The 24,271-nt window shown below is 41.4% G+C and overlaps 1 protein-coding gene across 2 annotated transcripts in view; it reads right to left on the bottom strand.

Moving 5' to 3' along the window:
- The window catches only part of LOC104314634 (SPNS lysolipid transporter 2, sphingosine-1-phosphate), a 141,782-nt gene that overhangs the window by 99,493 nt on the left and 18,018 nt on the right, over positions 1-24,271 (bottom strand). For both annotated transcript variants that reach the window (XR_011326093.1, XM_069791467.1), the window contains exon 2: positions 4,576-4,641. Coding sequence is in view for 1 of the 2 variants with exons in the window: in XM_069791467.1 (XP_069647568.1) it covers positions 4,576-4,641 (66 nt within the window). In the remaining variant the exon portion in view is untranslated. The remainder of the gene's footprint in view (positions 1-4,575; positions 4,642-24,271) is intronic.

Below are 24,271 nucleotides of genomic sequence, written 5' to 3'. Positions count from 1 at the left end.
AGAGAGTTGAAAGAAAAACCTTCAATTTAGCAAGTCTGATTTATCCCATCATTGCACTCCACTGTTTCAAGATCCTTACTCACTGCACATGCTTATAGCTTGGTTGGTACAATCACAGCACACCAGAGCTGCTAATGTATTTGCAAGGTTGCAATCTAGTGCAAGGTTACACTAGGTCAGCTCAAGAGGTAGGGGAACTCAGGTAGGTAAAGTTTTCACTTTTCAAATGAGCAGAGGTTTTAGCTGGGATTGACCCTTACAGGAAAAATGAGCCCACAGCAAGACTTAAGAAAGTACCTGGCATTGCTAGGCTTCCTGGGAAACCAGGGGCTGAAAGGCATTTGGGAGAATGCCCATGTCTCTCCACATAAGCAGAGGCAAGTTCTTTCAGAGCCCCAGTTATCTATGATTATTCACCTTTCATGAGTCCTTCCAGATCTCTCGCTCCTTACACATTTCCTTTCTTCTGACCTTATGGTATAAACTTTTGGTTACCAAGGTTTCCTCTAATGACATCCCTATGCTCTTTCTGAAGACAGACACTTTCCCCCTCTGGATTTCAATGGAATCCTTGCCATACCCTCCGTTTGATGCCTTACAGTTTCCACTTGCAAAAGTCCCCACTGCTCTATGTGCCTTCCCCTGAGCTTGAGCTGCCTAGGCTAGAAGATTAAGGTGCCCATTAACAAGGACCAAATCTCTGGTTCTAAGCATTAACCTAGTTGAACGTTGCATGTTCAGGAACTGGACTGCAGTTCTCATTCTGGCTCTGCCTCAGACCCACTGTGTGACTTTGGGCAGGTCATTTCTCCCATCTGGCTTTCTTGGTTTCCCCATCTGTAGAACAGGGCAAGCCTCATTATTCCTCCCTATATAAAACATCATGAGATCTACAGAAGACAAACTGTATTGAGAGCCAGGCACTATTATTATTAGAGCTCTGGTGTGCTAAATAGACACTGGCAACAGACACAAACGCAAAATAAATCCAAGGGCAAGGAAAGCAGACAGAGCAATAAAGCACAAAAATTGAAGGAAGAAGGGGAAGAAATCTAGTGAAAAACAGAGTACAGCATTGGGCCACTACTCATGTGGTCTAAGTATATATGCAAATGTAACACTATTTTGAAGCAGTTCTACAAATCTAGTTGTCCGTCTTCTCAGTCTTTGTGTTTTTAGAGGCCTGTAGTTTTGGTGAGTCCAAATTGCTGCTCCTACCTAACTCCACACATGGGAAAGACCTTTTCTGTGGTTTGGCTTATAAATGTATTGACTGACTACAGCTGTACAGCTCAAGCAGGCAAGGAGATGCTCTATCACCTTCTGAGACCAGCCAGGATTACCCTTTCTCCAGCTGGGAAAAGCCACCAAAAAGAAATGAAAAGCACAAGAAAACTTGGATGCAGACCTGTAGGACAGTTAAGTGAACTTAACTAATATTTCTATAACTGCGTACATAGTGCTTTAAAAAGGAAGATCAGCACAGAATTATAGCAGCATCAAGAGATAACTGAGGCTCTGGAATCAAGATCATTATATGCCTGTTGGTCTACAATGCTACCAGGCAAGCAGCAATTGCGATCCATCTGTCAGTGTGTCCTTTGCTGTCACAGGATCCTTGCTGCAGAGACTACCACGTTCTGCTCCTTTCCATTATGGATGAGGCTGGAGTGTCTCTGTGATTTTTCTGTATAGGGAGCTACAGTGACCCTCTAACCAGTTTTCATTATATCTCCTAGGCAAAGAGCAGCTTGTATCTTGGGATTAATATAAAAGAAGACAAAAATTCAAATTCTGTCTTTGCAATTCCTAAGAAACCAGTCACCTTTGCTTTCCAGAGAGCACCAGAAGCTGAGAGTGTATGAATTGGCTTTTGAACATTTGGAATGAGAGAGCTATGAGATTGGCTTTGCCTGCAAAGAATGGGTTATGGTATGAATGCAGGGTCATACCTTGCCTTTGGTGGATTTCTTTTCCCCTTGCTGTTTGAGTTTTCAGTACCACCTCTTCCTAAATCTGTGTGCACGCTTGTTTCTCAGTTAAAAGGATTTTCTTTATTATTTTTTAAAGCCTGTTTGATGAGTGATATGAACTGCCAGTGAATACCACATTTCACTCCCCCTCATTAACATTGTAAATTAATTTAGGACTCATTTAGATGCAGGATTAACAACCTGAGGACTAATCCACTCTTTATTCAGAGGACATATTCAGGATGAGCAGTCTTTCGTCTCACATCACTCAATTAGTTAGCAGGACCATCTCTTGGGAATAAAATGGTATTTCTGTCTGTCTGCTTGCAAACGAACTGTTCAAGGTTAAGGCAGAGGTCTGGGAGACATCAGTCCCGGCCCCAGTTCTACTACAGGCTTCCTCTGCAACCTTGGTCAAATGCTTTTACACTCTGCATCCATTTTCCCCAATTTGCACATCTAGAGACGTCAGACTTATCGAGAGCAGACAAAAGATTAAAAGTAGTGTTTATGGTGTTCTAGGCCAGCGTGTTTTATTTCACCAGGGTTAAGGGTACATGGGCCAACTGCCAACACAGAAACTTGTTAAGCTTAAGTAATACATTTAATAAGTTTTCAGCTATGTGTCCCTACTCTTACTTAGGTGAAACGGTGTTTTATTTTGTGAGAACTCTCTTCCTGTGATGGCGCTGTGATTAATACATTATTATCTATATTGCAGGGGCAAAGTCAAGCCCTCAGTTTTCAGATCAACAAAAAACCAAGAGAAAAATGTTGCTTTTCTTTAAGCAACAACTATGAGTTACAAAACGTATGACACACTCAGCAGCAATCTTGCAATACCTCAGTGATGCTGTTTTCAGATGCCCTGTATGTTTGCTAGAGAAATAAATAACGTTTCTTGCAATTAACAAATGAAATGCCCTGTTGGAGCTTAGCTCTTATTTGCTGTCAGTAAATCATCTGCAGAAGGATTTCATCCACTGAGGGGAATGAAGATTAAATATATGCTTTGGCAAGTGTCATTTTCCACTAGAATATTTTCTTGAAGGCACTTCATGTCTAATGATACATTGAGGACTTGTTCCTCTGAGTACAATAAATAAATACAAATAATTGCTGTAGAAAAGAGCCTGACGGACAACCAGTGCCACTGTGGGCATAACTGATTGATGCTGCTTATAATCGGTAACACTTGTAAAGCTCAGGCTTTCTGTTCTGGACATGTGCTGTACACATCAGCTTAGCTGAACTCTGCTGTCCCACAAGAAGAGAGTTTTTAAAGCCCTAACACAAACTGTTATTAATTGTGTGTATTGCAACATTACCAAGAAGCTGTAACCACAGGTGAGGACCCTGCTGTGTCACAGGTTGCAGAAAATAAAAAGGAGGAGATACTTGCAGTGGTTCACATAGTTTGAAATCAAAGGCCAAATAATGGAGCTCCAGAACATTTTCACCTCTAGCGTGATCGTAAAGAATGAATTATTTTATACACTTTATTGTTGCCTACAGTTTCACGGACAAGCTCCTGACAGGCATTTGGGATCCACTGTGATAGCATAAGGAAAAAAGCATGGAAAAAAATGTCTTTCTGGCACACTATTTCTAATCCTAATTGAATTCTAATTTTTTCAGAGATATAATTGTTCCAGTGTGGTTCCCTCAGACAGATGACAGTGACAAGACAACCACAGCACCACAAATCTATGACTCCAACTAATAATTCTATAGGAAATTTCCAAACCAGACTGTTTCTCTCCTTAAAATACTGTATTTGCTCTCCAGCTAGTCCTTTCAACTCTCCATAAAGACCAAATGTGCTGTCATAACTACATGAGACCGCTACTCAACATCATCAAATCTAGCCCATTGACAAAGGCACTCCTCTAAACCACCTCAGGACTAGAGGCCAGAAAAGCTGCGTTTGTCCTGGGGTTGTACAGCTCTGTCTGCAGATGTCTGCAATATTAAAATGTCTGCTACATTAAAAGGACATCACGATTGCAATAATCCTTCTTCGTTACACACAAGGAGAGAAATGTCTGAAGCTGACACTACCAAAATCATAGGGATATTGTTAATCCATGAGTTACTGTGAATGCAATGATTGTTAGCCTTTCCTGCAGTTTTCATCCTCAAGTACTTGTCCTGATGAGTTTTACATTTTCATGCCACACTGTACTCCCAATTACTGTACATTCAGCAGATGCTCTGTAGAGCACATGAAGGGCATCATACATCACACTTATTACCAACCTACAGAGAGTTAAGAGAAGTGAGAACAACAGGATGCTGCTGTTGGTTTATCATGAGTTTTCTGATCTAGGGGAAGTTGGCACCTCCTATTTGAATTTAGTTGTCATAAATAACATCATTAGGCTTGTTAGCTTTTGGCACATTCTGCACTCAAGTCATTCTGATACCTGATCTCCCACCCAGCAGAAAATCAAAACCAAAAAACCCCTCATGTTCACTCATCTTCCTAGCAAGAGTGTACTTCACAGCCAGTGTGTCCAAGGGCCATAAATGAAGAAACCTGAAGGCACCCTTCTGAGAAGTGGAAGGTTATAAAAACCAGCGAGAAAACAAATACTCTTACCTGTCTGTAATAAGCCAGCCCCACTGTCTTTGACTCCAAAGTGCTGCTGGATGTCTAGTAACACACCTGCAGGGAAAACAAGAGAGAAGAAACTCAGTGCCATCAGCCTTTGAAAAGCATACAACTCAAACCTTTTGTGAAGCATCAGCAAAGTTTCAAATTCCAGTAGTTTAGACACATAACTTCTAAAGTTTGCACATCAGCTTCCTTTCTATACATGCACACTCAATAATTTTGGCCTACTACAGTAACAGCAGAGGTAGGTAGATACCATGCGAAGAGTTTGGGAATGAAACCCTCATGCACAAGAAACTGGTTTTTCCTTTCTACTTAAATAAGATAAGGGGTTTCTTTTTGTTTGTTTTCTGCAGAATCCAGATCCCTTACTTCTGTTATTTTACAGAAATATAGGGAAACTGATTCTCTGCCTTAGGTGATTCAAATGGTTCAACAAGACAGACAAACTGAATCCAAGACAAGTTTTAACAAATCTCTCTTGGGAGGAGATATGACACATTGATAGGAGCAATGATGGAGGTTTTCACATTTAACTACTTCTGGGGGGTTCTCATTTCCAAAACAAATGTAGAAAATAAATTTAAAATAGCTCAGTACAGGTGGGTAATTGACCAAATGCTTAGCTTTAAAGCAACTACAAGCAGAACCAAAACCAACCTTCTCTCTTCCCTGAACCCCCAATATATTAATTGGTATAAGCAAAATTAATGGGTTTTGTAGTATTTACATATTCAGCTAGATTTAGCACTTAGGTATCAAACATATAAACACACGTAATGTCAGGTACGTATGAACAGGCTTGCTTTTGTAACCAACTAGCCAACAAGGAAAATGCACAGGAGAGCTTTTATAACTCATCTTGGGGGACACACATTTGCCAAGCTGAAGATCGTCCAGTTGTGTCAGATACAGATCCATAGGCATGAGCGTTTGTCTATGGTCTAAAAAAACTGCACTCTGACCTCTTGTGTCTTGAACAGAGACAGCTGCTCTCTTAATCTCTGGGACTTCCTTATTTAAGCTACTGTCTTCCCCAAAACTGAGTATATGCAAGTTTCTTTTTTTAAAAATGAGAAACACCATTCTCCAACTGTATTGAACATCTATAAAAGTTCACCTCCAGTTCAAAATTTGACCTGAGGCTTTATCCACACTGATTCTGCTCATCACTGCAGGTCATGGGAATAAACTAAGCACCAACCTGAACTCACTCACCATAAATATCTTAGCTTTTGGGACTGCCAGGATCACACTAAATGACAAACACAAGAGATAAAAGACCCAGTGATAACAATTCCCAGAAGACATCTGGGACAATGCCAAGAAAACAGACATTAATTAAAGGTACTAAAGGAAAAAAAGATACAGAGAAGGAAGGAAAAAGCAAGAAAGCTCATTTGTCCCATTCTTTATTACTTGTACATCACCATTTACTGAGGGCAGCATCCAGGTTGGCTTTAGACTACCAATATCTGCCCAGTAACACTAGTTCAACCTCCTACAACCATCCCCACTTCGTATTCTCTCCGTCAGACTGTTTATCCCTGAGCAGAGAAGGCTTGGGGTGGGAAAGGGTGTGAATCTTATCAATGTGTATCAATACCTGATAGGAGAGGGGGTAAAGAAGACAGAGCCAGGATCTTCACACTAGTGTCCAGTGAAAAAAGGCAAAGGGCACAAACGGAAATCCAGGAAATTCCATTTAAATATAAGAAAAAACCTTTTTACTGTGAGGGTGTTAAACTCTGGAACAGGATGTCCAGAGAGGTTGTGGATTCCCCATCCCTGGAGTTACCCAAAATCCAATAGGACACAGTCCTGAGCAACCTGCGCTAGTTGACCTTTTAGCAGGGGGCTTGGACTAGGTGATCTCCAGAGGTCACTTCCAACCTTGATTATTCTGTGATTCTGTAATTTTCTGAAGTATTAGGTGCCTGATTACATCCAGCCAGACACAGTGTTCCCCTAGCCTTTCTTTTCCTTTGGAGCATTGCTGTCTACTCCAATTCCAACAGGAACTCTTAGCTTCCTCTTGGATGGCAGATTTACCTCCATCTTCAAAGTGCCCTCGCATTTCTTGGCTATCCTTCCCACATTTGCTCCATTAATAACTGAGATATCATTATCCAGGCAGTATCTGATGAATAAAAATAATTTTTTTATTTGCCTAGCAAAACCCTCTGTGGCTTAGATGACTTACACATTTCCCTTGGTGTCCCACCCTTTCACAAAAAAACGGTTCTCTTGCAACCCAACCTGGAAGCCTTACTTAGCTTAACCAGCTCTGAACACCTTCAATTTGTGCTCCATTATTGGTTGGTCTCAGACTGCCCACATCAGGTGAAGCTCAGCAAGTCAGAACAACTTGTGGGTACTATAATCCCAATTTTATAGAAGATAAACCCACAAACATTCTCAAGTAGAACATGGAAGAAGGGAGGAAATACTGAATACAATGTTTTCTTATGCTGTCCTATCATCACTCAGTTGTGTTACACACAAATGAAATATCTTACTACCTCCTCACAGCTGAGCCCTAGACACTCCAGCTGGAGAAGCCAAGTCAGAGGGATCCAAGCTTTTCTTACTTTTACAGACACATTCAATACAAGACTTAATCCGAACAGGTACATCACTGGGTGGTCACAGTGATGCCCATTCACCTCCTGATCCATGGGCAAATGGCTTCCTGGTGGATGACATGCTCCTGTTCAGCCCATCAATTTGCAGCTTCTTTTATTTCAGTAACGAAGGGCGAAGTTCTGCACCCACCTTTCTTTCAGGATGGGGCTTCAACTCCCACTGACCTCATGATGGATTTTCATTTTAATCTTTAAACTCTGCGAAATGGTCTGCAAGTATATTACCTAAAGGCCGCGAAGAAAAACAAAGCAGTAAAATACTAAACCAGGGACACTGCAACTGTACTGCTCCCAGCAAACGCTCTAATTAGGATGGCAGCTGATGAAAAAATGTATTCTGAAGCTGTTCGGTCTCATGGTAGAAACCTCTGTGCTGAAGTGATCACTAAGCAGGAGTCATACCTTCTAAACTAGCAGGGGCACCAGTCAAGAGCAAGCCCATAACAGAATCTCACCTGTACAAAAAGCAAAACAGCACAACCTACTGTCCTGCCACAGGATACCAAAGGGAATGATTCAGTGATGGGAAAAGGGAGATTAAGAGCTGTAGCCCTGCCTTATTAAAACTGTCTGAGGAAGCAGATTCTTTGAGCATGGGGGTTGGACTAGATTACGTCCACAGGTCCTTTCCAGTCTCAACTACTCTGGGATTCTGTGCTCCTAATCCCATGATGGAATACACACGCATGTCCAGATCTCCCCCCATCACCCTGAAGGAGCCTGCCCTGCCTACAGCAACATATTCCCAGCTGTGCCAAAATGCCAGAGGCACATTAAACTATCCAAAGTTACAAGGAGCAGTAGCCTGGGATACGATGGAAAACATAGCCTCCGAAAGAAGATTTTTTTGGATTTGCATCAGAAACCAGAACAGCAAGTACAAGGGATTATAATGGTACCTACACAGTAAAGTAGAGGAGGTCTTCCAGTTCATTACAAAGAAATTATCTGCCCAGTGACAACGGCTTTACAGTTCTACAGTGCTTTTTTCCACAAGAGATCATCATGTGTTTTACAAGCTTGAACTACTGTAGCCACAAATCAAATGCATTTAGGACACTAAAGTGCAGCCACCTTGGATTAAGCCTACAACTTTATTCTGGTGGTGGAGAGGGAAGTGGGTTCTGTGGATAGTCAATGCAACAGGACAGTATAGGACCACAATTCTAAGTCCTGTGTGAGCTTGGAAGAAGGTCTCAGATGATTAAGAGAGATCTGCATGTCTAATTGGCATGAATTTCCCACTCCAAGTCTATTTTATATTCTTTTTTGACTACAGGTGTTTTGATATGGGATTTAGAGCATTAAATTAGAGGCAGCAGCAAGCAGATGATGCAACACATCTATGAAGTGATAGGAGTTTCTCTCTGCTGTGGGAGTTTTCCTGCTCAGCACGCTCACATGGGAAGACACTCCTCCTCTCTTAAATTTGCTCAGCTCTGTTTCCACCTCACCATGGCAATGACTCACCTCAAACTTTAATAAGAATTAGGGATACAATTAAGCAATGATAGACCAGGGGAGAATACAGGAAAATGATAGAGCTTTTGACTTTCCCTTCTGCTTCTAGATGATGGGAAGGCAGAGATAGCTGGAGCCAGGCTCCAGACAGTGATCATGTTGCTTGTAGAGTTATGCTCCCAGGTGTCTCACAACACCTGATGCAATCCAAGAAAGGGAAGCTGCCACATAGGGCTGACAAGGCCTTTCTTGGATTAAAGTTCATACCTATGTCCCAGTAGGATCTCGAAATAGCCATGTGCAGCGAACAGGCACCCCTCTTCCCGAGACAGCCTCTCAGCAGGCTGATGGCCATTTGGGATGTCTTTTATGATTGATTACATGGCACACGTTAGTGCCATCACCTAGTACTTCGTAAGCACATTCGGCATTCTCATGACTGAACAAACATACAGGAAACACAGTGCCAACCTTCCAAAGTATCTTACCAGCTGAACCAGACACTGTTAATGCTGATGTAGAGCTTGGAACTCAATGAGATGAAACATGGGCAGTACCTAGCCAGAAGTGCTGATCAAGATGGGCACAAAGACAGGACTTACTGGGAAACCAGACAGAGGAATGACTAGTTACTTCAGCCCTATCTAGGTTACTTTACTAGGACTGCCATGCTAGCGTCTAAGTACCTGACAAAGACACCAAGGCAGTTATCGGATTTTTGCGGGCACTGGGCATGAAGAGGACTTTTAAGAGCAATTTGGAGGATAAAAGGTCTTTGGGTGTGGAGTGTTAGATAGGGAGGGAATGTCAAGTAAATGGGGAAGAGGAACGTGGCTGACCTCATCCACTGACAGTGTCAGAGGGTTTCTAGGATCCAGAGTACTCTTGCTATTTTTAATGGCCATTTCACAAACTGTGAATACAAAAGACCTGATACTGAGGCTTTTGGAATGGAAGTCCACATTTAATCACTAAGTTACCTCTGATTTAGGGGAAATGCTTTGGGAAAGGTGAATTTTCCTGGAAGCGTGGGGTTCAGGCTTCAAACTAGAAGGTAGGTGATACAGATCACAGATGAGGCAAACTGCTTGCCTAGATAGGCTTTGTGTTCCTGAACAGAGCTACAACAAAACAAAAGTTGCAGGACTGGAAGGTCATCTGATATGGGGCAAAAAGATGCTCTGAACAGAAGGTCAACTTAGTACAGATGTTTCTTGTGTTAATCATCATTTCCAGAATTACTCCATAGCAGATCTAGTGTGCAGAGTGCCCTGGTTATCCTTTATAGTTAAAAGAAACATGGGCTCTTCACCTAACTACTGCTACCTGTATTGTGAATAAAGAGTCACCATGGTAAGAGACAGTGTTCGTAAGCTAAGCCACAATGAAATCACAATTTCAAAGCAAAAAGACATTAGAGCTTCCCTGGGAGAGCCCCATTTTCCACTCACCAAAACAAAACGTCATGATTGGATTTCAAGCTGCTTCCAAGGCAGGTGCAAAATATAAAGTTAGCCTGCACACAGAGTGCAAAGCTACAGAAACAAAGCAACAGGTTTTCAGCTCACCAAACCTTGTGCCAGTAACGCCAATGCACATTCTTTAAACACTGCATGTGTGCTGCAATACCATTGGCCAACATAAGTACTTACTTTAAAAGCACATGCATTTTTAAAGGTATCTTTTAATAGGGAAAAATTAAGGTGCTTGAAAGGAACCAGCACACAACTTTCCACAAAATGCAGGCCAGGCACTGGCAGCAATCATGTGTGCCCCCAGCACCTGCCCCACTGCAGCCCTGGACTTGCACCCCTCTTTGGGGAATCCTCAAGGGAGGCGGAGGAGAACCCAGACTCACACTCTCTTGGCTCCCAAAGAGCCAGAGCAGACTCTGTACTGACAACTCTTTTTCCTCCATTACCTGCTGCTACCTACCTCTCCTCCTTATGAAGGCATTCTCCTTCCCAGGCGATGCTCTCTGGTTCTTCCAGGACCAGCTCCCGCAGGTGAAGGTAACTAAGCAGGGATAGCCTCCTAACCATTAAAGGCACAAGCCACCTTCCTACCATCAGGCTCTTCCTCATGCCTGCAGCCATATTCAACCTGTTTCAAATAATGCATTAAGGAGGCACAGGAGTGGTGTACACACCTGTCTGTTCAGAGACATGTGAAAAGATTAGGTGGAGAGAAGTTTATTCTCAGGTCTCTGTGATTGTATCTTCACTGCAACCCCAAGGTGTGACTGCAGTTCACACACAGATCCCTAAGCTTCAAACGAGCTGGCTTCAGCTCAGCCACCCACTAGCTATTAAACGCCCGCTTCACAATTTGGGCCGTATTTAAATGCTCAGCTGCAGAAAACCACCATGGTAGCCCTGCTGATATTTGTACCTCAAGATAAATTCCCACTGCTACCAGAACTAGCAAGTCTAGAACTAAAACGCAGTACCACCTTCTTTGGATTACCATGAAAGCATTCCTGTCTTATGTGCAAAAAGAAGCAGGCCTGCTCTTTAAGTATTAATAAATGAGTGGTGACTTCTTGCTTGAAAACATTGATAGGAGCTTCCTTAGGACATACACACACACTGACTTTCCTTCTGCAAAACTAATTTCCACTATTGCATGACATGATAATATGCATTGGTGAAACAGTCTTTGGTTTTGAAATAGTGTTGCAGGATTAAAAACAAACAAACAAAACCAAACCAGCAACTAGACAAATCAAAACAAGGGTTTCCTAAGATCTGCTCACACTGGCATGCAAGAAACTTGTGACCTAGAAAGCATTGAAAAGAAACTGCCAACACCCACAGTGGCATGTTTAGAAGGGGGTTTCCCTGAGTAATAAAGCAGAGCACTGTGAAGAAAGAAATCCAGCACAGCAGTTCAAGCCAAAGATCAGAATGAGCCAGGGTCTTGGTGTCCAGCACTACAGTCATTCACAGGCCATGAAACAGCTGCTTAAAAATCCGCCAACAGAACCCCAGAGCAGGTAAGTGTGAGAGTTCAATGCCTTCACAGACACCGATAGCCTCCCACTACCTGCACGTACAGAAAGGTGACAGGATGAAGGCTCATCTCAGATGAGTGTGTTTGAAATGGAGACCAAGCTCATAAGGACATACACCTGTAGCTTTGACACAGAAGAGGACTTGCTGTTTACCTAAGTAGCACTTTCAGTGGGCTTTCATTAGAATAGATGCTGTACACTCTGCCAAGCACGCTACTGCCTGGGAAACAAAATAAAAATTTCTGTCTGCTTTGTAGTGACATTCCTATTCTGAATCAAAAACCAATGTTATCCTCAGAGACTTGCACCACCTGTCACACCCACTTTTTCCATTCAATGTTTTTATCATTACTATAATATCAGTGGGGAAGTATCTGAGCTATTCATTCGTTCCCAAAGGCTATTGGCTTACCTGCACGGCATGTAACAAGTAATTAAGCATTAGGAAAAAAAATAAGGAATGCAATTAACCAAGGGCTTGGAGAAGAAAATACATTAAAAAAAACCTTCTTCCTCTTTCTCTGGCAGGGGCTAGATAGTAATAAATGATGGTTCCTCTAACATAGCTCAAACTCCACTGTAATATTGTACGCAAAGTCTTAGCACAAAATTGCCTGCAAGAGTGGGAGGAGATAAAAAATTTTCATCAGGTGTAGAATCAATTAGCACAAGGCATCATTAACACAGGGTCAGGGCGTCTAGGGAAGGCAGCACAGGACAGCTAGTCCTGCTCAGATTTAAAAAAAAAAATCAAAACAAAACAAATGGGAATTTGAATGCAACTATGGCTGCCAAATGCTTGGTGCCTCACTGGCAAAACCACACCCTAATCAAATCCTTCATCTCCCTAATTACAGTGTAGGCCTGTTCCCAGGACTATGGCTGGGAAGGAAGCCCTTGTCAAATGGGGAAACGTGGGATACTCGGCCAAGGTGAGCCCAAGAGCTTAAATAAATTCCAAAACAGAAGATTTTCCATTTATGATCCAATGCAACAACAGCTCTCACCAGTAAAATTGGAAAATGACACGGGTCAAATCTGAGACTAAGCTCACAGTGTCACTTTGCTCTCCTTTCCACCCCTGCCATACAGCTCCCTACACTGAGATCCTTAATTTCACCCCGCTTCATCTCACTTTGAGACTCCTGCCTTAGCCTATCTTAATCGGCCTCGCAATTCCCACAAGCCAAGGGAAGACTTCAGTTAGAGATAAATTACATGATTTGGCTAAAAGGACAGGCTAAAATGAATTGGAACCTAGACTTGAACTTAAAAACAAACCTGTGCATTGAGACTTGGAAAGATTCCTTTTTGTGGAATGGTAAAAATTAAAAGCTGTTACAACTTTAAACAACCAGCAGAAATGCAAGTAGTAGCTAAGGTTTATATTAGTCAGCTGAAATGGCAGGAATCATTAACAGCTTTCAGATGAAGCTGCCCAGACCTTTCTCCCATACCCAGCATCTCTACCTCAGGACTCAATTCAGACCCTCTTTCTAGTTTTTTAACTCACACAAACCAAGCAAGGCACACTTTGCACTGCAATACCTCTGCTCTAACACAATCTTGACTGAGGGAAAGGGCTACTCTTGTGACGTTTTAGAGCTGACCAGCAGCCTTAACAGATTTTCAGATCAAAGAGCAGAGCCTCAAAAAATAAGAACATTATTATTTCACTTACTAAAATCTTAGAAAATTCAGAGACTCCCCCCATTCATACTTTCCTTATGCATGCTATGGCAGAAAAAAGTGGGCCTGCTACCAAAAGCTCTAGTTGTCTTCTGGCTTTCTAATCTTTACAGAAGACTAACAAGTCTAGCTAATTCACGCAATGAAACATATCTCAAAGACTTTCTGTATAAGCTAATTAAAATAAATAAAAACAGTATAGATAATGATAGAGCAAATCAAGTGCATATGAATTCAGCCAGTGACTCACCACTCCCTTGTTTTCCTTATTGGAAAACCTGGCGTATCACCATACCAGAGTGACAATGAGTCAGGAAACTGGCATGAGCCACAAACTGCAAGGAAATTAAAATAAGCATCTACAAAATCTTTTTTGGAGACATTTTGGAGATTTTTGCTGGCTTTGTACGGATGTGGGTATGGACTTCACAGCTCTATTCTCATGGTTTTCTGGCTAGACAAAATGAACAAAGGAAAGAGTCATTTACAAGTTCTTCTAGAGACAATACATAATGATTAGGCTCTTGTTCTCAGAATCAATTTGATGCCTTTTTACTTTTTCATCTTCTTGATTATATTTTAACCAAATACATTTGAAGCATACTACCATATCCTACTGAATGCTCTGTACCACCTTATCTAGTAAATAGGCGGACATGACTTGCTTGGAACCAGCCAAAGTACATGCAAATATTTTAACAGTACTAAACTGAGAACTAATGGCGTGCATGACGTGAGGATAACAGTTCTCCACCTAGTTCTGTGCAAGCATAACCTCTAGCTGGTCACTTTGTTGCCTGCCTCAGTCACGCAGACCGTGAGAAGTGGCACTGTTATCTTCTGACACAGCCCCTGTCGGACTCAAGATTTTCAGGCAGGTTAGGAAGAAGCAGCCCACCAAAAAGCCCGTGCTATCAGGTGTACCTTCTATGCACAAGGAGCTATGTCTCTGGGGCTGTCAACAGATCACATTTCACTGTAATGAAATTTGATTCAAAATGTTAACTAAAAAAATTACTTAGAGAGAAACAAAAACCTCAGATCTCAAGGTTGCGAAGGCTAACAGAAGAAAGCGTCTATATTGTCCAGTGTCACAGACTCCAGTGAGTGAGGATTTTTTACCCACTCCCTCCTCTTTTATAGCCACACACACTTTTGTGAAACAGAAGACTGAGATATGAGTGAACAACTGGGGTAATTAGTGACTGATGATTTACAGCAGATGACAGCTAATTTCTCCAGTTAAGAAGATTTCTATCAAATCTGTAGAAAAATGCACTCAGATTGGACATACTTCCAAGTGACTGCATCTCTTTTCTCATTTGCATTTTGCTTCTGCTTAGCAATGCCTTGAAGCTATTTTGGAACATCACAAGCTGTCCAGGGCACGCTGGCATACTTGTATGTAATTGTAAGGAGCTTTCTATTCTTTTTTACTACAAAGAACATTTTATAAAATGCAGGGGAGATTCCAGATGCAGAGGTACCCTGTACAGAGTGGCCTGGAGAAGAACAGCAGGCAGGTAGTAAAGCAGCCCGGCAGGGAACATCAGGCACATTCCAGGCAGGTTTCTGCTGTGCAGGACACCAGTTTCTCAGTCAAAGCACAACACGTCTACTGTCATGGTCCTGGGCTAATAAAGAGTTCTGGTAATCAGCTTCATGTCGGGATGGGGGTATATGAGCACATCTCCAGCACTCCTGACAAGCTGCGTGCCAATTTTAAAAAGTGGCTCCGCAATATTAGTTAATGTCCACTACATGAATTTCCCTCTGGGACCTAGATCTGGATAGGATCCTGAGGCTTTAAGTGCAAAAGCAGGAAAAGCTGGAATTGCCTATAGCATACCCTCCACAATTAAAACCTGGATAAAACTGTAATGCAAACTTGGTGCTGCAGCCCACTTCTAACATGACAGGAAATCTGTAAAAAAACTCCAAAGCCCTGTGATTTCAAGCAGCTACCTAAATCTTCTTGTTTTAACTTGAGATGAAAAAGCTTTTGGCTGCCGATAAAAATACCTACCCTAACTTTAGTAATCCCAGAATGGCCCTTACTGTTAAATATATGCTTTAAACGTCTCTGAGACACCACTGCTGAACATGGTAAGTAGGTTTATGAGTGTGTCATCCTGCATAAAGGAAGGAGAATAAAGCTACTCTAAGGCCACCCTTGCATGCTTCTCCCTTTCATTCACCTGTTTTCCCTGTTCTCTCTAGAGCACCCTAACCAGGACTTTATGGGTCTCACCCATCTCCTGATCCGGAGGGCACTACAATCTGTACAGCAGCTTCTCATACCCAACGCATATTCCCTTCCTCCTTCCCTCTCCCCATTCTGGTATTCACTTGGGGAACTCTCCCATCACAAGTGCACTGACCTTTGCAAGAATCCTACAACATGCATGATGTAAATAAATCAAAAGGTTCTGCTTAGAGGAGCTTTTTTCGTATCACCACGTGACTTGAGGGAGACATTTTTCCCACAGATGATGTTTGCGGGTATATTACTACACGTGGCCAGCGTAAGCTCCTGGAACCCTCTTGTGTTTTCTTCCATAACTATTTAAAGCAGCCACTGCAGTCTTCTGAACAAAGACGTTTTTCTTACCTGTGTATGAGTGGAAATGCCTATCTGTCATTGCCCACTCCAACATCTCCCACCGATTGAAAATATCTTTCCCTGAGCACAAAGCCATGCGACTCTCCTCCTCTGCACACATACATGCACACACACGGGCGTGCACGCGCCTCCCACAGAAAGGCATTAAGCATTTGTATTTCCTTCTGGGTCCTGGTCAAGATGTGCTAGGAAATGATCAAGCATGGTGCCCAACTGTCCATGGCTGCATTAGCTATTCTAAGCAATGTGTCCTTAAATTCATCTAGGTGACAAAGCAAGTGGCTTTGTACAGTTAATTAGTAAGGCACACAGGTATTCAAAGAAGATCTGTGTGGGGCACAAAAGCTTGTTAAGGAACCCAGGGCTTACCCACAGCGCTATTAGGGAAAAGAGAAAAGAAACCAGCTTTGGAGTTATCACAGGAGATATTTAAATGCATCAGTCTAGCTTCTTAAATATGACCTATTAAAGAATTTACTATGTTCTACAATAGCTCCATGGCTGATACAGTGGTAAAATCTGTGTATAAAACCTTATACCTGCATGGGGGTGTATACTTACATGAGAATAGAGTGCACTAAAATAAGCATGACAGCTAGGGCTTCTCTATAATTGGAAGGGGTCATTGGTGTAGCCATGTGACTACAATTATACCAGGAAATCCTCATAGCACAAGCAGGGCTTGCCCTGTTTTATTTAGAGAGTGTTTTGTTTGGTGCGACGTGTAGCAATTTCTGAAGCTACAACACCCTCCACAGCAACGTTTTTGGGTTTTCCCTAGCTGCATTGCCACTGGACCTCTATGAGAAGGGCTATGGTAACAGCACAGTGATACACACTCCTAAATAACACACCCACATTAGCAAAACCTGAGTTCAACCCAGGCTTAAGAGACAGGACTGCTCTGTTCCCAATCCTGACACTACCTCACTATTTAACCTTGGGTAAGTTATTTGGTCATGCAGAATTTCAGAGTCTGCATTAGCCTAATGAAGATAATAAACAATAATCATGTGTGTCACAGATACAGTAGGGCTTGGTTGTTATGTTCTTGTGAAGTGCTTAGAAGAGCCCCAGATGAAAGGGAAATTAGGAGAAGGAAGATTATAAGACATGTGCATCCCAAATAAACAGACAGGAACATTTTTTTTTGTTGCTGTTATTAGGAGAGAGAGTCTCTCTGATGTAGGGCAGCTTTTATTTCTATGTTGGTAAAGCAGAACCATTTTAACCACTTTCCATGTTCAAACTTTATTTGTAGATTGTGGGTAGGTGATAAAGGCTGCTGAGCCTCTGATATTGCAAACACAAAGGCCTTTGATCAAAGGTCTGATTTCACAGTAACTGGCATCTGTGATAGGACAAAGCTGACAGGCCTGCCTGTGTTTTAACTGTTGCAAGGCAAAACAAGGAATCAAAAATTTACTGCCACTCTGAAGGAAAGACTAGGATTGAAGAAAAGGAAACATTTCCTGTGGATAAACACACCATAGCAAGCATAGTCACTAGTGAGAAATGTTGCAATGGAATTGTATTAACAAGCACTTGGGAATTTAACAAGACTTGTGTAAATGGAAACATCTTTTCTATAGTGTTTTTCATCTAGAAAGTACTAAGCATTTATCATTCAGATCCGTATCATTACCTGTTTTAAATATGGGGAAAGGGAAACAGTGAGCGATGCGACGATACATCTGAGCTCATGTATAATTGAGCAGCATAGCCCAGAAAGAGACTTAAGCTCCCTACCCTTCCCGCAAGCCTCAGCATGGACTGCTATCCACCAGAGTAGGCTTCCTCCTTTGCCAAAGATGAACCCTAGTTCTTCCTGCAGCATGCTAGGAGTGTTAGATGCCATACTTCAATTCAAGATCATCCAGTGACAAATACAGTACTAACTCTAACTTCATTGCATGAATTTCAAAGCGATACCAAATTCCATGAACTACCCCTCGGGACATTCAGTAATGAATTTCTTAAAAAATAGATGAGTACAGGAACCTGGGAAAAAAATTAATAATTGTACATTCTTTCCAGGACACAGAAAAACCTTTCCTTCACCTTGCACAGAAAGTTTTCTGGTTTTTTTAAACATAGGGTGATATTGAACCCTTCATTTCTCAAGAGTCCGATTTTTTTTTAAAACTGCTGTCACCAAGTCACCTACACTTTAATTTGTGATAATTAACATCGCAGTAGAAGGAAAAAAAAAAAAAAAAAGGACATAGCCTCCACTCGTTTCAAGAGACACTGCAATATAGCTAGCTGGAGAAGGAGTTTGGGTTTCCCCCCTTAACTATAAACAGTAAAAGGCTCTAATTTGTTAAGCTTCTGCTCATGAATGTGCATTAATTCCTTAATGACAGGTGCACCTCAGAGTCAGGACAGCTAATCACAAGATCAAGAGTTAACCGCAGCACATAGCTCATAGAAGCCCACATATTTTTCAAAGAAAGGCTTGGCAAGGTCCCACAAGGCAGTTCACAGCAAGTTTATAGCAAAAAGTTATTTCCTAAAAGCAGAACTAATGAACCCTGTTTTCCTATGGCTTTATGTCTTGAGACAGCATTCTCCAAGATTTTTCAGAGGTGGCGGATGTTCAAAATCTTTTGCCTTTGTGGTTTCTTTCACATCTAATAAACATTAAGCTCATGTTACAGGGACTCCCTCATTTCCCTGGCTCCAAATTTCTATGAAACCTCTAGCAGCATTGCATCTTTGAGAAGTCTTCCTTCTTCAAGCGTGGCCAAAATTGGCCAACAGATTAAAATGGTAAGGGGTGAGGGGAATAAAGAATAACCTAGAGACTGACTTACAAAATACCCTTTGCTTAAAAGAAACTACTTCCTTTGCAATTCATGTCTTCATTTACTGGAATTGCTGAAGTTCTTTTATTTTGCTCATAGTGGCCACATTTCATTCCAGAATGACTTTCCTGTTTCAGAACAGCTATATGCATTATAGATCTGAAGCCAGCCATAGTGGCTATTCCTCTCTATACAGAAGCAAACCAGCACTATTACTCCACTGTATCTATAAACTCAGAAGTGCATGCGTTATCTTGTGTCAGTTACGACTCTCACTTCTGTTAATCAATATTGTCAGTCTTTTAGTAAGATAAAACACCAAACAACTTTGGTGAAAAACAGACCTACCAAAATTTCTTACAATGATGTTTAATAACCTGAAGTTTCATAGCTGGCCAATAAAATACAACTTTCGGGATAGAGAGTCTCTAACTCTCACTGCCTTATCTCAGGATGTTTTTATGTGTGAAGTGGAAAACTTAAATCTTCAGAGACAATCAAGATTAGACACAGGTGCTGCACACAAGGGACTACCACTGAAATAATCCCTCCCTACCCACACCCTACTTTTGCATAGAAATATCTAAACAGCTGAAGAGGGGGGGTCAGGAAGAAAATGCTTAGTCGCCACACTTGTACAGAACATAAAGGCAGAGCTCCTGTTGAAGAAACAGCCTGTTGGGGTCCTGTGAACATGCTTTCTCACTGAACAGAGAAGAAAAATAAAAGATCCATTTTAAAATTAAAAGGCAAACCAGTCCTCAATCTGAACAGCAATCCACACTCTTTGGTCCTGCACATCAGTCACTGGTATTAAAGGTACTTCTTTTAGGACATATGTCAATCCTTTTCATCATTTATTCTTGATTTATATGTTGGGCAGAAAATAAAGCATCTTAGCTGTATGCCCATTAGAATGCTGCATAATGAAGAGGGGGTGAAATAAAAAAAACAGTGCAAGTCTGAGGCAAAGGAGAAAAAAAAACCTCAACGCTGTCTGAGTATTAAAAGTAACTCACAGAAGTATTGCGAAGTGCCTGTGTGGTCACTAAATTTAAAGTGCATGAGGATTCAGGAAGTACTGCAAACTCTGAGCACCAAAATCGCTGCTATCAGATAAAGTGATTCTCAGATAAAAGAAACTTCTTGTAAAGCATTCTGCTGTGGGGGTATACATGTTACAGGTAGAGAGTAGACTTAAGATCTTGCGTAAGTGTCTCATGCCCAAAAGCCTTTATTCCTTCTGCTCATGATATTGGCTGGAACCATGCTTGACTCCAAGTACCCACATGGTGTGCAAGGTATTTGCTGGGAAGCTGGGCTGTAGAGCTTATGTCAATCCTTCAGTGCTGAACCAAGAGAAGTTTGGTCTGGATAGAAGTGCAGAAAACACCATAGTACAGATGTAGCTCACCACTGAACATCTTTTAGATGGTAGGTAAATCCACAAGGACCTGACAAGATAGATATGCAACCTACCATAGCACAAAGAACTTTATTTTTAAACAGGCAAATGCCAATCTAGTGAGGGTGCTTTCAAGTCAGTCCAACAGCCAGACACGAATGCCACCCAAACACCAGCGGATAGCTCTGTACAGGTCTGAACACGCATGCCAGGTGTTCCCAGGAGGTATGCACTTTACCAAGGGAAGCTGCAGCATTCCTCACCAACCTCCGCATTGGAATGGTTTTCGGATGGGGTCCCAGAAGTCATTTACTCTGTAAGGTATTCCCCGCAAGGTATCGGGGATGATGGAAATGAAAACAAGAGAAAATTAATCTTTTCGTTAATTTAGAAAGATGCAATTCATGACTCATAGCAAGCTTGTATAAATAAATGGCATTGTTTAAATCTTATTTGTAATTATACTTCAAGCCAGAGACTTTCAAAGCTGCACTGAGAATATGGCATCCAACTGTCTAATTTATTGTTATTTTAAGCAGGTACTGTATGCCCAAATTCCCTTGGCAGATTATATCTCAGCTTAAGTGTTTTGCTAGAGGTAATTTTCACGTGTTCATTACAGCAGCAATGAGAGGAAGGAAATCAAACAAAAAAGAATTCCACCTATGTTGTCCAATTTCTTCCTCTCTGGCAAATTGAAAGAGATTTGTGCACAACTGCAAAGCTGTACACTCGCTGTGCTCTGCCTGGTTTGGCACTGATTTGGTGGTGGTTTGGTGAGGAAGAATCAAATGCAAGTGGTTTGGGAAAAGAAAAAAACCAGTAGGCTTTCTTTACCTGCCATGCATTTCTTAGAAACATGAAAAACTGTTCTTTATGCTACTTCTGCTCACTATACTAGCCACCTGTTCATTACAACAATGGTAATTAATAAGGAACAAAAACTCAGAAGTAGATCACCTTGAAAGTCTTGTTCATACTTCTTCATCAGACTCCTGCAGTCCCCAACCACAGACTTAAATTTCATAAGTATCAAAAATGTATAGAAAACTAGAAGTTACTGAGGGGAAAATAATTTCTGCTAGTGCATATATAAATCTGGAACACCAATCTGCCTAGGAAATGAGTCTTATTAACACCTCACTTGAAATACCCCAGGCATGCTTAGAAGGCACCTGGTGATCCTCAAGGAAATTGAAGCAATTTTGAGGAACTGTCACATAGCTGGTTGTTCTTGAAAAGTTGGACAGAGAACAAAAATGGTTGGAGAAGTGCCTGTCACGTATCTACTGCTTTTTACTATGTATTGCAGTGCTGCAGTGTTGCAAGAAATCTAAGTCACATAGCAAATCCATGGAAAATTAGCAGCCTCCTAATACATATCACTGCTAATAACCAGAAGGATAATACTCATCCGTTTATTCACTACAGAAGTTGAGTTGGGAAAGAGTTACCATCTGTCCTTTTCTCAAGGCACTAATTTAACCAAGAGAGATTTCTACATGAAAGTACAACCAAATCCTAAAATGCTATATTTACTAGGACTGTAAATACATATATATTCAGAAAAAATTGTTCTCTAAATCAGTTTAACTTTTTTTTCCTGCTGCTAGAGTATCTAGACTGCTCCTCCCTCAATTAGGAAACTTGCCTTTCATGTCAAATCAAATTCCCATGCAACGGATTTGATTTTGTTTCGTCTCCTGCTCCTTTTGCTCCCACACTGTGATGGAACTGACGCTGAGGAATCCAAACTGCTCCATGCATACTACAACTGAACCCAAATATAGTGGGTTTTCCTTCTGTGTTCAGAAACACAATCAGCAGTTTGACTTTTATATGACCATTATTTAAAAATACACACATAACCCTATCCAGTCTTGAACTGGCTTCACACTTCTTTCTTTACTTAGCTGCATTCCTACCAAGTGTCTGCCACAGGAAAGAAAATACCTGAAATGGCAGAGACTGAGAGAAATCTCTTGCAATTACTTTTAAATTACCTGTAATTTCAGAGAACAGCCTTAATTTATCTCCTTGTAAGTAGGGTCACAAACTGCCATTCCCTATCTTCTGATGCTCTAAGGGCCCAGAGGAGGACTGCAGATATTCAGGGACAACAGATGATGTTAGATGTTAGAAGTTGCAGGTGTCAGAAATGACAAAGACATTTGTCAAATGCAGATATACTCCATCCTACTCCTACCTTCTTTTTTGTGTAATATTCTAGGGTTTATATTGTTATTAATGCCACTTTTGTGGGATGAGGAGGAAAAAAAAAATTCACCTCAGGCACACCACCCTAGGATACTGCAAAAAGAAAAGACTGCATAAAACATCTATAGACATGAGGATCCTGCTGTGTGCTGGAGGCATAAAACATCTCCATTCAGCTAAATTGTGCAAGAGAGAAGTGGAGAAAAACTGCAGAAATTGCTTTGAAAACAAAAACAACAAAAAAATGTTTTCCTAGAGCCATCATCAGGTTTGCTTGTCAGATCAGATGCCTTTTTTTTTTGCATCCATTCAAATGCAAAGAAAACGCTTGAAGAAAATTGCTAGTTCTGATATTTACACCCTTCACATACGCAGCTGGAGTGAGATTTCTGCTATGGTGGAGCAACAGCATCAACAAAATAGTCTAAACCTAATGGCAGTCATACTGCAAGCACTATTTAAACATACATGCAAAAGATTTCTTGATTCCCTACTACGTACTCTCCAATGAACTTTTTGCTTATGTAATATTTAAGTACTCATTTTTACAGCAAGTTTTAGGCAAATGGACCAACTCGGGGTAAAGATTACCATCTTGAAAATAGGACTGAAGGAAGGAAGTTAATAAAGGCAGATGGAGTCATGAGAATCCTCCCCACTTCAGCAAGGAAAGCAGAAGCTTCACAGAAGCTCCACGGAAGGCAAATCTTTTTGGAGTCACCAGCAGACATATGTCTTGTTTTAGCTTGCCATTTGACAACAGCATACACTCTGCCTCATGCTGCAGCTTTTTGAAGAAACACTGTTACTGCAGTTACGGAATTCTTTAAGACTAAACTCTACAAAACCACATAGCTGTGCAGAAAATCCCCAAAACAGAAAAAGCACAGGCTCCAAACCCAGAATACAACTCAATCACAGCCAAAAAAGTATTTATTTCTAAGTTTCATGGCAAACTTGAAAGGCCTGCTCATTATTGTGGCTGTAGTTGTGGCAGTTATTGTCTGTAGGGTGCAAGTTTCCATCAGACACCACCCACCACCCTTTTATTTATTTTTTGCAAACAGAACAATGATGATTTCTAAGACAAAAAGCTTGCTCAGACATAAGACAACAAGGCCACAGGTTAATAGAGAGACAAATGAAAGGAGAACGCAAGAAAACAACTCATCGTTTCTGTCCCTTTGACAGGTATCCTGATAGGACAAGAGGAAACGGCCTCAAGTTGTGCCAGGGGAGGTTTACGTTGCATATTAGGAAAAATTTCTTCACTGAAAGGGTTATCAAGCACTGGAACAGGCCGCCCAGGGAAGTGGTTAAGTCACCATCCCTGGAGATATTTAAAAGACATATAGATGTGGCACCTGGGGACATGGTTTAGTGGTGGACTTGACAGTGTTAGGTTTATGGTTGGACTCAATCTTAAAGGTCTTTTCCAACCTAAATGATTCTATGATTCTATCCTGACCAACTCAACACCCTCTTTTTCATGTAACTTCTGCGAAACAAGCCCTGCCCCTGTAAAGATAAAAGTAAATAAAATCCTCTGCCTTTTTCTTTGCTACCAAAATACTACTATGGCTATCTGGTCTGTTAAAAGACAAATTATTTGCCTGGGGTTTTACTCCCACAAAAATTTAATTGCTTTATCCTTCTCATCTGATCAGCACAGTGTCCCAGTACCTTGCTTACCAGCTGCTTATTCCCACCTACCTGCCCTGCCTGGACCCACTTGCTGCTGTTCCCCAAGTCACCTGCCAAAGCAAGTACTTGTGTGGCCATGGCCACAGTTAGAGGGGGGGCAAAAGCACCTGGAAGGGA

This window comes from Haliaeetus albicilla, chromosome 9, assembly GCF_947461875.1.
Source record: "Haliaeetus albicilla chromosome 9, bHalAlb1.1, whole genome shotgun sequence".
Classification (NCBI taxonomy): Eukaryota; Metazoa; Chordata; class Aves; order Accipitriformes; family Accipitridae; genus Haliaeetus; species Haliaeetus albicilla.
The sequence above is the reverse complement of the archived record's forward strand: the minus strand, read 5'-3'. Positions and strand labels throughout refer to the sequence as shown.